Source organism: Vipera ursinii, assembly GCF_947247035.1.
Source record: "Vipera ursinii genome assembly, chromosome: 2".
In the NCBI taxonomy this organism is placed as follows: domain Eukaryota; kingdom Metazoa; phylum Chordata; class Lepidosauria; order Squamata; family Viperidae; genus Vipera; species Vipera ursinii.
In genome coordinates this window covers 292,626,208-292,642,396 of record NC_139513.1, presented here as the reverse complement: position 1 = coordinate 292,642,396, position 16,189 = coordinate 292,626,208, and the positions used below count along the sequence as shown (strand labels likewise).

The window sequence follows — 16,189 nt, the reverse complement described above, 5'->3', positions numbered from 1 at the left end:
TTCTAATTCTAATTAATTCTAATTCTAATTCTAATTCTGTTCTATTATTCTATTCTATTTGTAATTCTATTTATTCTATTCTATTCTATTCTATTCTATTCTATTCTATTCTATTCTATTCTATTCTATTCTAGTCTAGTCTAGTCTAGTCTAGTCTAGTCTAGTCTAGTCTATTCTAGTCTAGTCTAGTCTAGTCTAGTCTATTTTCTGTTCCGTTCCGTTCCGTTCCATCTATTCTATTCTATTCTATTCTATTCTATTCTATTCTATTCTATTCTATTCTATTCTATTCTATTCTATTCTATTCTATTCTATTCTATTCTATTCTATTCTATTCTATTCTATTCTATTCTGTTCCGTTCCATCTATTCTATTCTATTCTATTCTATTCTATTCTATTCTATTCTATTCTATTCTATTCTATTCTATTCTATTCTATTCTATTGTAACGAGCTCACCTTTTAGCTTTTGCTGAGGTGTGTGCCAAGTTTTTCTTTCCTGATCAAGCTTGCTGCATAGGGGATCTGAAAGAAAACAGAGGAACAGCTCACTCAGCAGTAATGAGTTAGTGAAGAGATATCCCAAAAGGCACTTTAAAGCACAGAATAGATGTTTGCTTCTAAAAATCCTGTTAGGGAGGCGATCTTACCTATTAGGTAGACCAGGGCTCTTCAAACCTGGCCCTTTTATGACTGGTGGACTTCAGCTCCCAGAATTCCTCAGCCAGGTACACTGGCTGAGGAATTCTGGGAGTTGAAGTCCACCAGTCATAAAAGGGCTAAGTTTGAAGACCCCTGATGTAGACCATAAGACTGATGTGGATAAGAGTAATGTGTACATATTTCATTTGAAATGAGTAAATATTTAATTGAACGAAAGGGATGGTCCTGTAGAAAATTACCCTTCACTAAAGTAAAAACCGCAGGGAGCAAATGTCATTGAATATTGTGGGCACCTTTACCACCTGTGGACTTCAGCTCCCAGAATTCCTGAGCCAATCATGCTGGCTCAGGAATTCTGGGAGTTGAAGTCCCAATTTCTTCAATTTGCTGAGGTGCAGAAAATAAATCAATCTACATTTTTTTTTTGGTCCCGTCTACCAAGAGAGTAGTTGGGTACCACGGTGAATCAGGAATTCTGGGAGTTGAAGTCCGCATTGCGTAAAGGGGCCATAGATGCTCACCCTTGTAGTACAATAGAGTACTTCACATTTTAACTTTTAGATGGTTCTGGAAGGTATCAAGAACCTTTTCACTGCAAAGCGTTTCCTCTCCCCACCCCTCACAAATCAGCTTAAAGAGGATTTGTGATCCTCTTCCCGTCTGTCAAATCTCAAAGTTCGGATAACACACTATATCAGTGTTTCTCCACCTCAGCAAGTTTAAGGAATGTGGACTTCAACTCCCAGGAAATGCCGGCTGGGGAACTCTGGGAATTGAAATCCACATCTGGGTTAACACATCTGGGAGTTAAAGTCTGCATCATAAAAGCTACACAAATACCATCCCACTCCACACACACCACCACCACAGTAACCAGATCTAGGCTGCAAGACTCTGCACAGCCACTAGATGGCAGCAGCGCATCTGAGTTCCCAATTTTTTGTTGCCAGATGATAGCTGCAGGGGGGGTTAGACTAGAATAGAGCAGGAAGGGACCTTGGAGGTCTTCTAGTCTAGCCCCCTGCTCAAGCAGGAGAACCTGTACCATCTCAGACGAGTGACAGTTGTGACAGACTTCCTTCTTTCCCGCTAGATCCGAGAGGAAATAAAGAGCAGTCACTCTTCTACATTTCTACAGCCAGCTGACTCTGTTCCCACCACAATTTGCTCAACCGGTGTAATGGGGGGGGGGGGGTTCATGCTCAAGCAGGGTTGGACTAGAAGACCTCCAAGGTCCCTTCCAGCTCCATTCTAAATTTGATTTGATTTAAATGTATGTATGGTGAGTAGGAGAAAGCAAGCGCAGCTAGTTTCTGGATCTTTGACCATAAGCTGATCAGACCATCAGCTGAAACTCTTGTTGACAGTCAGACAAACAGGATCCTCTGCCAACGTTTCTTTATTTCAGATTTTTCAATCCCATCTTTATTACTTTGATGGGTTACTCGTGGTGGCGAACACACCTAATACTCCTTCCTCCTCCTATTTTCCTCATAACAACAACCCTGTGAGTTGGGATGGGCCGAGAGAGAGTGACTGGCCCCAAAGTCACCCAACCAGCTTTCATGCCTAAGGTGGGACTAGAACTCACCGTCTCCTGGTGATTGGCCCAAAGTCATCCAGCTGGCTTTTATGGCTAAGGCGGGACTAGAACTCTCACTCTCCTGGTGATCGATCCAAAGACACCTAGCTGGCTTTCATGCCTAAGGCAGGATTAGAACTCACCATCTCCTGGTGATTGGCCCAAAGTCTCCTATCCAGCTTTTATGCCTGAGGGGGAACTAGAACTCACAGTCACCTGGTTTTTAGCCAACTGCTTTAATCACCAGACTAGACCAAACTAGCTCTGTCTTGATTCATAAAAGGAAGACTGATGTTTTACCAGTTTCCAGTATTTTCCGGAAGTTTCTGCAAAAAATAAAATAAAATCCCCATAGAATGTACGGACTCACTTTACAACTGCTACGTTCGTTTTACAACTGCTGCATTTGCTTAACGACCACAATGAAAAGGTTATAAAATTGGATTGGTCACATGAGTGATTCGACTTACACCCAGTGGTGGGATTCAAATATGTGAACAAACAGTTCTCTGCGTGGATGCCGCTTCCGGAAGCTCGTTCTAGATTTCCGGAAGTGGCATCCGCGCAGAGAACCGGTTGTTCTCTGTGCGGGCAACAAAAAATTAGCTACCGGTTCTGCTGAACCAGTGCGAACCGACTGAATCCCACCACTGCTTGTAACTATCATGATGTACAATGGAAATTCTAGACTGTGTTAAGGCCATCAAGTCGAGGGTTAATTGTAGTAGTTTAGGCACCAGCCTAGAAATTAGAAGACCATAAGTTCTAGTCCCACTTTATGCACGAAGCCAGCTGAATGATCTGGGGCCAGTCTCTCTTTCTCAGCCCTAAAAAACAGGCAATGGCAAACTTCTTCTGCAAAGGTGGCCAAGAAAAATGGCAGGCAGTTGCCCAGAAGTAACGCAAAGGCAGGAAATAATTAAAGTAATACTACTGCAGTAAATAAATAACTAAATCCCAAATTCCTTTGTTCCAGACGGGGCAAATATTCAAAGACAATTGTCCTATTGGAGCTATCGGAATGTGTGCATTTTTAATCCAAAGCCACTCAGCAGAGGAGAATATCTTACAATTTGTAATTGCTGAACCATTTCTTCTCTGTAGGCCAACTCCCGCTTCATCTGATCTTGAAAATTATCTGCGCAAAAAAAAGGACAAAAAAGAAAAAAAGAAAAAAGTACATGAATTGTTTTCTTGTTAATCCCTGCCAATTCAATTCCCCCCCCCCCAAAAGCTGCAGTTTGTTACTCTCTGGTAATTTTGCACTGGAAAAAAATAAAATAAAATTGGTTACTGAAAAAAAAGCAGACCTGATTGTGCAGAGGTGTTACCTTACGCGAAACGAAGCATTTAAGCAATTATCCTTGGTCTACATACGAGTGGTCCTCAGTTAATGATGGTAATTGGGAGTGGGTTTTCGGTCACTAGGCAGTGTGGTTGTAAAGCGTGATGTCCCATGACTGCATTGCTTAGCAATGGCAATCCAGGCGCTCCCCATTGCCCTTGTTAAGCGACAATCGTGCTTCATTAAACAAAGTCCCTCCTTGCAACTTTCTGCCAGCTTCTAGCAAGCAAAGTCACTGGGGAAGCCAGAGGAAGTCATAAGTCCCAGTTCACAAGCCGTTCCACACGGAGGTAAGTAAGAGTAGAGTAGAGTAGAGTAGAGTAGAGTAGAGTAGAATAGAATAGAATAGAATAGAATAGAATAGAATAGAATAGAATAGAATAGAATAGAATAGAATAGAATAGAATAGAATAGAATAGACGGAATAGAATAGAATAGAATAGAATGGAATGGAGAATAGAATAGAATAGAATAGAATAGAATAGAATAGACGGAATAGAATAGAATAGAATAGAATAGAATAGAATAGACGGAATAGAATAGAATAGAATAGAATGGAATGGAGAATAGAATAGAATAGAATAGAATAGAATAGGAGATGGAAGGGACCTTGGAGGTCTTCTCTAGTCCACCCCCTCCCCAGTCAAGCAGCAGACCCTATACCAGGCATGTCAAAGTCGTGATGTGACATGACATGCTTGACATGCCTGCCCTATATCATTTCAGCCAAATGACTGTCCAGTCTCTTCTTAAAGACCTCCAGTGTTGGAGCATTCACAGCTTCTGGAGGCAAGGAGTTCCACTGGTTAATTGTCCTGTCAGGAAGTTTCTCCTTAGTTCTAGGTTGCTTCTCTCCTTGACTAGTTTCCCTCCGTTGCTTCTTGTCCTGCCTTCAGGTGCTTTGGAGAATAGCTTGACTCCCTCTTCTTTGGGGCAGCCCTTGAGATGTTGGAAGGTTGCTATCATGTCACCCCTCACCCTTCTCTTCGTTAAACTAGAATTAAGGTTGAATTGCAGCACAATTGCACGAAGGAAGAGCGAAAGAGTTGAAAAGATGGAGAAAAATCACGCTAAGATGGGGTTGAGGAGATACTCAAGAAAGAGAAAGACGAGAAGATTAAAGGACAAAAACCAATGCATGAAGTGGTAGATCAGGGGTGTCCAACTTTGGCACCTCAGAGGCTTGTGGACTTCAACTCCCAGAATTCCCCAGACACCCATGTTGGCTGGGGAATTCTGGGAGTTGAAACCCACAAGTCTTAAAGTGGCCAAGGCTGGACACCACTATGGTGGATGGATCTAGGATGGTTTTGCAAGAATAGGAAGCTACGGAGAAATACAATGAATGCTCATGTCTGGGGGTGAAAAAAGTTTTATTTCCTTTTTCATGTCTTAACTTTTTTTGGCTTTCTCTTCTTTTCTGCACTGCGCATCACATTCCTTTCCTTGGAAGGAGACCGTATGGCGGGCATGTATGTATACAACCATCTCTATAAAGATTTGGTATACTGTCTTCAATGCATGTGGTTAACATGCATTCCTCGTCCTAACCTTTACAACAACCTTGTGTATCTCGCCTTTTTTCTTTTTTAAATGTTTCTTTGGGTTGACCTATGTGGTGCATTGTCTCTTTAAGGCTCTTGACTTCAGCAAATGGGAGCCTATAAATTAGTTCCTTGGTTGTTTTTTTCAGATGATCCATTGTCCTCTCCTTTCTTTGTGTCCTTGGGTTTCTGATAATAAATGTTTCCTCCCTTGACAACGAGTCAAAAGCTTGTGGGAGGCGTGTTGTATCTGCGTAGCTCAGGGGTAGGCAACCTTGGCTCTTTTATGACTTGTGGACTTCAACTCCCAGAATTCCTCAGCCAGCCATGCTGAGGGGAAAGGGAGAGGTTTCCAAGCTGAGCCATGCTGGCTCAGGAATTCTGGGAGTTGAAGTCCACGAGTCATAAAAGAGTCAAGGTTGCCGACCCCTGGCGTAGCTCTACCACATTAACCAGGGGGAGATCCTGGTTAGGCAGAGATTGAGCATCAGAACTTTTCTTCTGCGACAATGTGGTGGGGAACAGAGCTTCTGTTTGTGTTTCACTTAAGCTGGGGAGAAGATACTTCTAATCAAGAACAAAAAAAAGTTACCTTATTATATTTATTTTTTATTTTTAATTTTAATTCCATTTATATCCCGCCCTTCTCCAAAGACTCAGGGCGGCTTACAAGCTTAGCAGTATCCTTCATTCTATGTATATGCCTGCTTATTAGGGCTTTCACACACACACACCCAAGCGGCATTATTACAAAGTCAGCTTAATTGCCCCCAACAATCTGGGTCCTCATTTTACCTTCCGCTCTTCCCAAAAAGATATTGAGACTCTGGAAAAAGTGCAGCGAAGAGCAACAAAGAAGATTAGGAACACTGGAGGCTTAAAATATAGGAAGAACAGTTGAGGGGAATTGGGGGTGTCTAGTTTCGTGAAGAGAAGGAAGGACGAGGGGGTGACAGGATAGCAGCCTTCCAGTATCTCAGGGGCTGCCCCAAAGAAGAGGGAGTCAAGCTGTTCTCCAAAGCCCCTGAAGGGAGGACAAGAAGCAACGGAGGGAAACTGAGCAAGGAGAGAAGCAACCTGGAACTAAGGAGAAACTTCCCGGCAGTCAGAACAGTTGTGGGTGCTCCATCATAGAAGGTTTTAAGAAAAATGGACAGCCCTTGGTCTGAAATGGTGTAGGGACACCTGCTTGAGCAAGGGGTTGGACTAGATGACCTCCAAGGTCCCTTCCAACTCTGTTATTCTTGGCTGGAAGTTCCAGTGATATCAAAGAGGATGTTTTAATACTCTGGACAAGCCGTGTTCCTGACTGATTATGGTTTGTCACCCAGCCAGAGGTTTAGACTAGATTTGGCATTTTTGTCCACCTACCAAGTCCTTCCCGAGCACCTGGGATAGGGAGATATGTACGTCTGTTGGTAGGAAAGGGATTGTCGGAAAACGTATGCTTTTCTGAGTCAAGCTGACTTTTTTAACCGAGCATGGTGATTTTTCCCCCCAACGCTGATGGAGTTCCAGATGCTTTGGGATGGCCCCCAAGGCACCCATCGCTTTTCCTACTCTCTTTGCTTTGTTTTGCTACGGTTGTTCTATTTCTATTTGCAGAGCTTTATATTTTGATTTTCTCCAGTTCACATTCGCTACCATAGCGTATCGCGTGTTGGAGTGCATCCTCTTTTGAAAATAATAATATAGGCATTTGTGCCGACGCTCCAAGATAGGTGAGTGCAACACTCAAAAGGGTGAATTTAGACCGACGTCTGATGCTATAATTTAATTTATTGAATTTATATACCGCCCTTTCCCGAAGGACTCAGGGCGGTTTACAGGGTATAATTTTAAAACATTAATACAAAAATTAAGACCAATTTAAAAAAGATTAAACTAAGTCCCTGCAACATGTAAAACCCCAGTTAAAACCCAATTAAAACTCAGCCTGAGCGGGAAAGCTCGAAGAGCCAGGTCTTCAGGTCTCGGCGGAATGATCGAAGGTCGGGGGCAGTCCTAAGCTCCACAGGCAGCTGGTTCCAAAGGGCAGGCGCCTCCACAGAGAAGACCCTCCCCCTGGGTGTCATCCGCCGGCATTCTTTGACCGGCGGCACCCTGAGAAGACCCTCCCTGTGGGAGCGCACAGGACGAAGGGAGCTTGATGCCGGCAGCAGGACCCAAGCCATTCAGGGCTTTATAGGTCATCACCAGCACCTTGAATCTCACCCGGAGGGCAACTGGAAGCCAATGCAGCTCGCGGAGTAGAGGTGTTACATGGGAGTATCGGGAAACCCCCATCACAACTCGCGCGGCCGCATTCTGCACCAGCTGGAGCCTCCGAGTGGTCTTCAAGGGCAGCCCCATGTACAGAGCATTGCAGTAGTCTAAACGAGAGGTCACGAGCTCATGAGTGACTGTATGCAAGGCGAAGGCCCCCCTAGTCACAGCTCCTATATGATCTTCTAAGGAGAGCTGTGAATCCAGGAGGACCCCCAAGTTGCGAGCCCTATCAACGGGGGGGGGGGTAACACCTCACCCCCCCCCATTGTTAACGATGGAATAACTTGGTCAACCCGAGATGCCAGTATGCACAGCCACTCAGTCTTGGCAGGATTGAGACGAAGCCTGTTTCTCCCCATCCAAACCCGGACCGCCTCCAGGCAACGGGACATCACGGTGAGGGCATCACTGGGTTGGTTCGGGGTGGAGAAGAAAAGTTGGGTATCATCATAAGACCTATGTCTGATCAACCCGTTACTAGCCTCATTGGCTGGAGCTTCTGGTTTGTTTTGTACTCCAGCATTGTCTCAAGACCAACCAATTCAAAGCCAAAGGACAAAATCTTACTGAAAACTGGGAATGAGGTGGTTCCTTTGAGCACTTGGAATTCCTGCTCAAGCCTTCTGCGCCAGTCGATCTGTTCAAATAAGACCTTCTGAAGCTCTTCTAGACCCAATAAAGAAGAAGAACAAAAGAAAGAAAAATGAATTTTGTGAGCATACGGACCTTTAGTCCTAATGTTCACAATTATGAAAGGAAAAAATATTTTTGGCAGCTTAAGGGTGGCTGCAGCCTGCCTTGAGCAGCTCTGGATAGATTTTGTGCAGAAATCTATGAATACAAATCAATGCAATATATTATTTCAAAGTATTATAGCCCAGTGTCGTGTATTGATTGATACATATGCATTAATCTCAATTATAGCCACACAAAAGGCCCATGTATTATTCATATGTTGCTTGTCAAGCTTAAAATATGGTTGGGAATAAAAAAACACATATTACCCTTAATTGTCTTGATATTCCGCTAAAACAAGAGTCAGCCTCACTAGGAGATTTGCATCTGTTTATAACAAACCCCCCCCCCCACACACCCTTTTTACCTTTTCCCATGTTTTCCATGTCCTTCTTCAGAGAATGGGGTGCACTGGGTTCTTGAATGGGGTCACCTGAATGAAAAGAGAATTATTGCTGTAGAGGAATGATGGAGTCTATCCTTTGTGCCTCAGCAATTGTTTGATTTGGCACAGCAACCAAACAGGACAGGCACAGACTTCGACGGAGAGTTAGAACTGCAGAAAAAGCAGTTGCAACCAGCCTGCCTTCCATGGAGGACCTGGACGCTGCATGAACCAGAAAAGGGGCTGAGAAAATATTTACAAACCCTTCACATCCTCGACATAAAATGTTCCAGCTTCTGCCCTCTGGATGCCGCTTTGGGCATTCATTGCATGCCAAAACAATTAGACACAAAGATAGTTCCCCCCCACCCCTACCCCGGTGCCATCACTCTGCTGAACAGCTAATTTCCAGAGCATTGTCTTAGGCCTAAAGATATTTACCCATGTAGTAGGGTTGATTTGCTATTATCCTTCTCACCTTCTCATCTTTCATACTACCTTCTTCTATTGGTATCTATGATTTATGACTTGTTGTTGTAGCTTATGATTAATGATTGCAACTATGATCTTTGTTGTCTTTATGAACTGTCATGGTTTCGATTAATGAGACAGTTCAAACAAGATTCAGGCATTGTTTTATCTGAAGTCTATAATAGTGAAACGAAGCATCGGCACTCATGGATGGATGCCAGAATCTGGATTCTCCTCCCCTTGAGACCTCACATCATACAGAATTTCCCTCCCTTATTTACACGTCATGAATCACATTTACCAATTAATTTAACACACAAAGTTTCACTTCCCTTCTGAAGCATCCTTTATCTTGTCAAAACATCCGGGTAGCATTCCTCCTGCGTTTTAGTGATTCAAAACCCAACAGTTAAAGCAAAAGGCTGCCTCTTATATTGTCAGTGCAAAGCATGTCAATGTTTGCAGCATTGACATGTACACTAAAAGTTTATGCGACAGCGACAAATTCCTTGTGTGTCCAGTCACACGTGGCCAATAAAGAATTCTATTCTGTTCTTTCGTCTCCATTCTCCTCTATTCTATTCTATTCTATTCTATTCTGTTCTGTTCTGTTCTGTTCTGTTCTGTTCTGTTCTGTTCCGTTCCGTTCCGTTCTGTTCCATTCCATCCCATCCCATCCCATCCCATCCCATCCCATCCCATCCCATTCCATATATTCCTACTTACTCTACTATTATATTATATTATATTATATTATATTATATTATATTATATTATATTATATTATATTATATTATATTATATTATATTATATTATTATATTATATATTATATATTATATATTATATATTATATATTATTATTATTATATTATTATATTATATTATATTATATTATATTATATTATATTATATTATATTATATTATATATTATATATTATATATTATTATTATTATATTATTATATTATATTATATTATATTATATTATATTATATTATATTATATTATATTATATTATATTATATTATATTATATTATATTATATTATATTATATTATATTATTATATTATCTGATTTGCACCATGCACCAGGCTACATTTGATCATGTAAAGTATTTATAGTATTGTCCTTGGGAAGGGTTCAAAACAAATAAGACAGTAGCCAAATTTTGATCACATAATTGTGACCACCAGCTTAAATTTTCTGGCCTTTTTCTCCCAATACATCATTTTACATCCTTGTGAAATAGCAATGATGCTCAAAAATGCTGTTCCTGTTTAAGTCAACTCTGTATGACTCCTGAGGGCAACATGTCAATCATGCATTTTTTGCAGAATCCACCTTAAGTGGCAAAGATATCTACAGGGGGGTTTCAAAAAGGCCATGATGGCAGCTAAGATAGGCAAAAAAAATTATACCCTCCAAAGAGAAACCAAAATATTCTTAGGTGAAATCTCAGGAAAAAAAAATCAACAAAAACATAATTTAATGCAATGTATGCTTCTAGCAGCAAAAATAAATTTTGCTCAACATTGGAAGAAAGATTCTGTTAATATCCGGTTGGGAACGTAAACTTGAAGAACAGGCAACAATGGAATAACGAACAGTATATATAGAAATGTTAGCTAAAAATGTGAGCAAGCATGGTTACTATACATACAATAACATCACACAGGAGGGCAAATACAATCCCAGTCCAGGTTCCAATGGTTAGCCTTAAATGTCCAAAATAAGGTAAAATTACCATAATAGTTGTACAAATTATGTTAGAAACCAAAGTGTTTTTTTTCTTTTTTCCCTTTTTAGCTATTTTAAGTTTTGCTAAATATAATTTGCGTATCTATGTTTCCATTTTATTAATAGACAGAGATATCTGTCTGTCATATCTATCATCTGTCTTATCTTCTATCATCTTCTATCTCTCTACCTCTACCTCTATCTACAGTATTATCTCCTATCTATCTATCTATCTATCTATCTATCTATCTATCTATCTATCTATCTATCATCTATCTATCTTCTATCTTCTATCTATCTCTATCATCTATCTACTATATCTATCTATCTATATATCTATCTATATATCTATCTACTATTCATCTATCTATCTATCATGTAACTATTTATCATCTATATCTATATTCTATCTTTCTATTATCTATCTATCTATCTATCTATCTATCTATCTATCTATCTATCTATCTATCTATCTATCTTCTATCTATCTCTATCATCTATCTATTTACTATATCTATCTATCTATCTATCTATCTATCTATCTATCTATCTATCTATCTATCTATCTATCTACTATTTATCTATCTATCTATCATGTAACTATTTATCATCTATATCTATCTTCTATCTATCTATCTATCTATCTATCTATCTATCTATTTTCTATCTTCATGTTTCTATCATCCATCTTCTATCTATTTATCTTCCATCTGTCTTCGGTCTGTCTGTCTATCTATCTATCTATCTATCTATCTATCTATCTATCTATCTATCTATCCATCCATCCATCCATCCATCCATCCATCTGTCTAGCAATTATACAATAGAGAATACTAAACAATCAGCTCAAAGCTGAAACCTAGTTTGAGGCAATCTGCAGCAGTTTTTTCTTTCTAATGTTATAATACTGTACCCTACTAGATATAAGACAGATGGTCCTTGACATATTAACACCATTGCAACCAGAATGTCTCTTGCTAAGCAAAACGATTGTTAAGCGAGTTGCGGCCAATTTCACATCTTTTTGCCATGGTTCTTAAGCCAAATGCCTGCGGTTGTTAAGCGAATCCTGTGGTCGTTCAGCGAATCTGGCTTCCCTCCTTTGACTTTGCAGGTCAGATGTTGGCCGGGAAGGTCAAAAATGGCCATCGTTGACCCTGGGATACTGTAACCGTTGTAAATACATGCCAGTTGGCAAGCATCCAAATTTTGATCGTGTGACCAGAGGGATGCTGGGATGGTCATAAGCATGAGGACTGGGTCTAAGTCCTTTTTTTCCAGTGCTGTTGTAACTTTGAACAATCACTAAACAAATGGTTGTAATCCAAGGACCTCTGACGGATGTAAGCAGACTGCTCAGCACAGTATCATAGGCTAGAGTTTTATTAATTAAATTGGTGGATTAATCCATTGGAGTCTGAATAACTGGCGAAGGCCATTGTTCGCTACTGCTGCTGTGAGTCACAAACACATTTTGACTCACAAAGAGAAGCTATCTCTAATTAGTGTTGCCATTATAAACAAAAGGAAATGCTCAACAATTACTGGGTATTGCTCTGTTGTTTTTTTTAAATAACGGGTGCCTGTTTCGTTTATTAAATTCTAAAATTATCTTACGTTTCCATCACTTCACGGTACAAAATGGCCTTCCTCTTGAAGTTTGGTAGTACATATTTAAATGTAATTGATGGAGTAATTAAAAGGAAGATGCTTAATCAACTGGAAGTTGTTAATGGGTTGGCAGCTCCTATTTCAACGAGTATGAAAGATATGAAATTTCCCTCCTGTCTCCCAAAGCCTCAATTAATTCAGGTGGAAAAGATCCACAAGGGGTTAGAAGAAGCACACATCAAAGGATAACCGTGGAGACAAACACGGCTACTTTTTGAAGCAACAAAGAACTGTCTATCACACCAAACCATCATTTAAACCCCTGGTCCAAGTAACATCCTCCCAAAATTTGCCCTGGGTTGAATTTACAGGTCCTCTTTGACACACAAATATTCTTTTAGGGATTTACAACAGCATTGAAAAAAGTGCCTTGTGACTGTTTTTCACGCTTAACGGCCAAAGCCAAGTGATCAAAATTCGGGCGCTTGGCCACTGGCTTGTGGATATGACGGTTGCAGCGTCCCCGCAGCGTCACGCGAATCCCCCTTTGTGACGTTCTGACAAGTCAGTGGGAAAGCCAAATTCACTTAACAACTGTGTTGCTATCTTTTTTTTTTTTTTAAAAAGCAAAGATTCACTTAACAACTGTGGCAAGGAAGGTCGACTGTTTTGCCTAGCAGCAGAAATTTTGGGCTCACTTGTGGGTTTCAGTCTATTGTGTTGTGGTGTTTTGTAGTCTAATAGCGAAGCTATATTGTTATGGACTAGACCAGGGGTCTGCAACCTTGACCACTTTAAGACTTGTGGACTTCAACTCCCAGAATTCCTGAGTCAGCTGGTTCAGGAATTCTGGGAGCTGAAGTCCACAAGTCTTAAAGTTGCCAAGGTTGCAGATCCCTGGTCTAGACGTTCTCAACCAGGTCCTACCAGCCCAGGGACAGTTGTTTCTCAACCTTGGAATTCTGGGAGTTGAAGTCCACCCAGGTGAAAGTTGCCGAGGTTAAGGAAGACTGCCTGGGACCGATTGCCCCAGTTTCTGTTATCTTTTGGTGATGATAGCTAGGAATTCGGGGACCTGCAACCCCAGGAAATCCAGTGGTTGCTTCTAGGAACAGGAAAACTGTTTTAAACGGTAAAAAGATATAAGGAATGTCATGAAGAAATACATTTGCTCTGTGTGATGTCAGATACGTCGAAGGATGACGATAGCTATAGTGCTTAGTATAATTTTGCAAAGTGCTGCAGAATTCATTGTTGCTTCCTAAGTTATATAGCACATACTGTCTATTTTCCGCTGACTTTAATTATTCTATTCTATTCTATTCTATTCTATTCTATTCTATTCTATTCTATTCTATTCTATTCTATTCTATTCTATTCTATTCCATTCCATTCCATTCCATTCCATATATTCCTATTCTACTCTACCCTACCCTACCCTACTCTACTCTACTCTACTCTACTCTACTCTACTCTATTCTATTCCATAAATTCTATTACCTTCCATATATTCCTATTCTACCCTACCTTACCCTACCCTACCCTACCCTACCCTACCCTACCCTACTCTACTCTACTCTATTCCATTCCATTCCATTCCATTCCATTCCATTCCATTCCATTCCATTCCATTCCATTCCATTCCATTCTATTCTATTCTATTCTATTCTATTCTATTCCATAAATTCTATTACATTCCATATATTCCTATTTACACTACCCTACCCTACCCTACTCTACTCTGCTCTACTCTACTTGATTCCATAAATTCTATTCCATTCCATATATTCCTATTCTACTCTACCCTACCCTACCCTACCCTACCCTACCCTACCCTACCCTACCCTACCCTACCCTACTCTACTCTACTCTATTCTATTCTATTCTATTCTATTCTATTCTATTCTATTCTATTCTATTCTATTCTATTCTATTCTATTCTATTCTATCTGATTTGCACCATGCACCAGGCTACATTTGATCAGGTAAAATATTTATAGTAGTGTCCTTAATTAATATAGTCATGTGAGCTCATATTAGGTAAGTAAAGCAACATCTAAGAGGCTGAATTCTACCAAATCAGATTTATTGGTCACACAATTTCTTATGTTACATAGTCCAGGTTCCTTCAAACCTGTGGCCACCAGAGATGTTGGGACTGACAGATTTCCGAACCAACATGACTAAAAACTAGGCATCCCATAAGGATTTAAGATCCGAGCTGCAAAAAGATACACCACCACTAGAGGGCAGAAAATAACTGCAGTAAGGGTTGTGTATCTGGGCTGCCATCTAGTGGCCGTAAGATACTTGCAGCCCAGATCCGCTAGATCTGTAGTGAGAGTGTTCAGGTGATACACACAGTCCTCAACGTATGACTACAATTGAACTCAAAATTTCTGTTGCTAAGCAAGACAGCTGTTAAGTGAGTTTTGCCTCATTTTATGACCTTTTTTTGCCACAGTTGTTAAGTTAGCAGCACAGTTGTTAAGTGAATCTGGCTTCCCCCATTGTCTGTGCTTGTCAGCAGGTCGCAAAAGGTGATCACATGACCCCAGGACCTTACAACCGTCATAAATATGAGCCAGCTGCCAAGTGTCCAAATTTTGATCGTGTACTACAGTATGGGGATGCCGTAACAGACGTAAGTGTGAAAAACAGCTATAAGTCCCTTTTTTCCAGTGCTGTTGTAACTTTGAACAGTCACTAGTTGAATAGTTGTAACTCCAGAACTACTATATATCTCCTTCTCTCTTGCTTTTGAACGTTACTGTTATTATTTATTATTACTTATTAAATTTATACGTTGTGCATCTCACAAGCCAAGGCAACTCTGGGCAGCTCACCCGCACGACAAATTCACTTTGGTTTTGCAACTCGCAGTGGATTCCACTGTGAAAAACATCTATGGGGATTCCGTGATAGTGGGAAAAACCATACTAACTCACTTTTTTCAGTGCTGTTGTAACTAAACAACCGTTATAAGTCAGGGACTATCTGTGTTGGGTTGGGATGAGCAGCAATACAAGCCCACAGAAATCCTTCAGTCCTCTTGATTCTTTTCTGACTGGATATGCCATAAATTGAAGTGGGACCTTCTATGTGGAGGGGTGACAGGATAGCAGCATTCCAGTATCTCAGAGGCAGCCCCAAAGAGGAGGGAGTCAAGCTATTTTCCAAAGCGCCCGAAGGCAGGACAAGAAGCAACGGGTGGAAACTCACCGAGGAGAGAAGCAACCTGGAACTAAGGAGAAACTTCCTGACAGTTGGGAAAATTAACCAGTGGAACTACCTGCCTCCAGAAGTGGTGAATGCTCCAACACTGGAAGTCTTCAAGAAGAGACTGGACAGCCATTTGTCTGAAATGGTATAGTGTTTCCTGCTAGAGCAGGGGGTTGGACTAGAAGACCTCCAAGGTCCCTTCCAACTCTATTATTGTTATTGTATTCAAGATGTGTGGGGCCCCACCCCCAGCATGTCTGGCTGGGGAATTCTGGGAATTGAAGTCCACACACTGGAAGTTTTTAAGAAGGGACTGGACAGCCATTTGTCTGAAATGGTACAAAGGTCTTGTGCCTGAGCAGGGGGTTGGACTAGATGACCTCCAAGGTTGGTTTATTATTATTATTATTATTATTATTATTATTATTATTATTATTATTATTATTACTGGGGATACCTGAGAATCAAGGTGCTTCTGGAAATTCAGAAACTTGACAAGATGGGTGTAAAATAATTCTACCTCTGAGATGAATCTTCTGGGCAGGTCAAGGCTGTTTTCTAATCCTTTGGCCAATGAGACGAGTTGGGAAAAATCCATAGATACGTTATATTTTGCAGAAGAGG

At 40.7% G+C, this 16,189-nt stretch overlaps 1 protein-coding gene across 1 annotated transcript in view; it reads right to left on the bottom strand.

Moving 5' to 3' along the window:
• Window positions 1-461: 461 nt before the first annotated feature.
• The window catches only part of SKOR2 (SKI family transcriptional corepressor 2), a gene marked incomplete at both ends in the record, with an annotated part of 38,748 nt that continues 23,020 nt past the window's right edge, over window positions 462-16,189 (bottom strand). Inside the window, 4 exons of the mRNA XM_083354833.1 lie at window positions 462-524; window positions 3,315-3,382; window positions 7,969-8,067; window positions 8,504-8,569. Of these exons, the coding sequence (XP_083210959.1) occupies window positions 462-524; window positions 3,315-3,382; window positions 7,969-8,067; window positions 8,504-8,569 (296 nt within the window). The remainder of the gene's footprint in view (window positions 525-3,314; window positions 3,383-7,968; window positions 8,068-8,503; window positions 8,570-16,189) is intronic.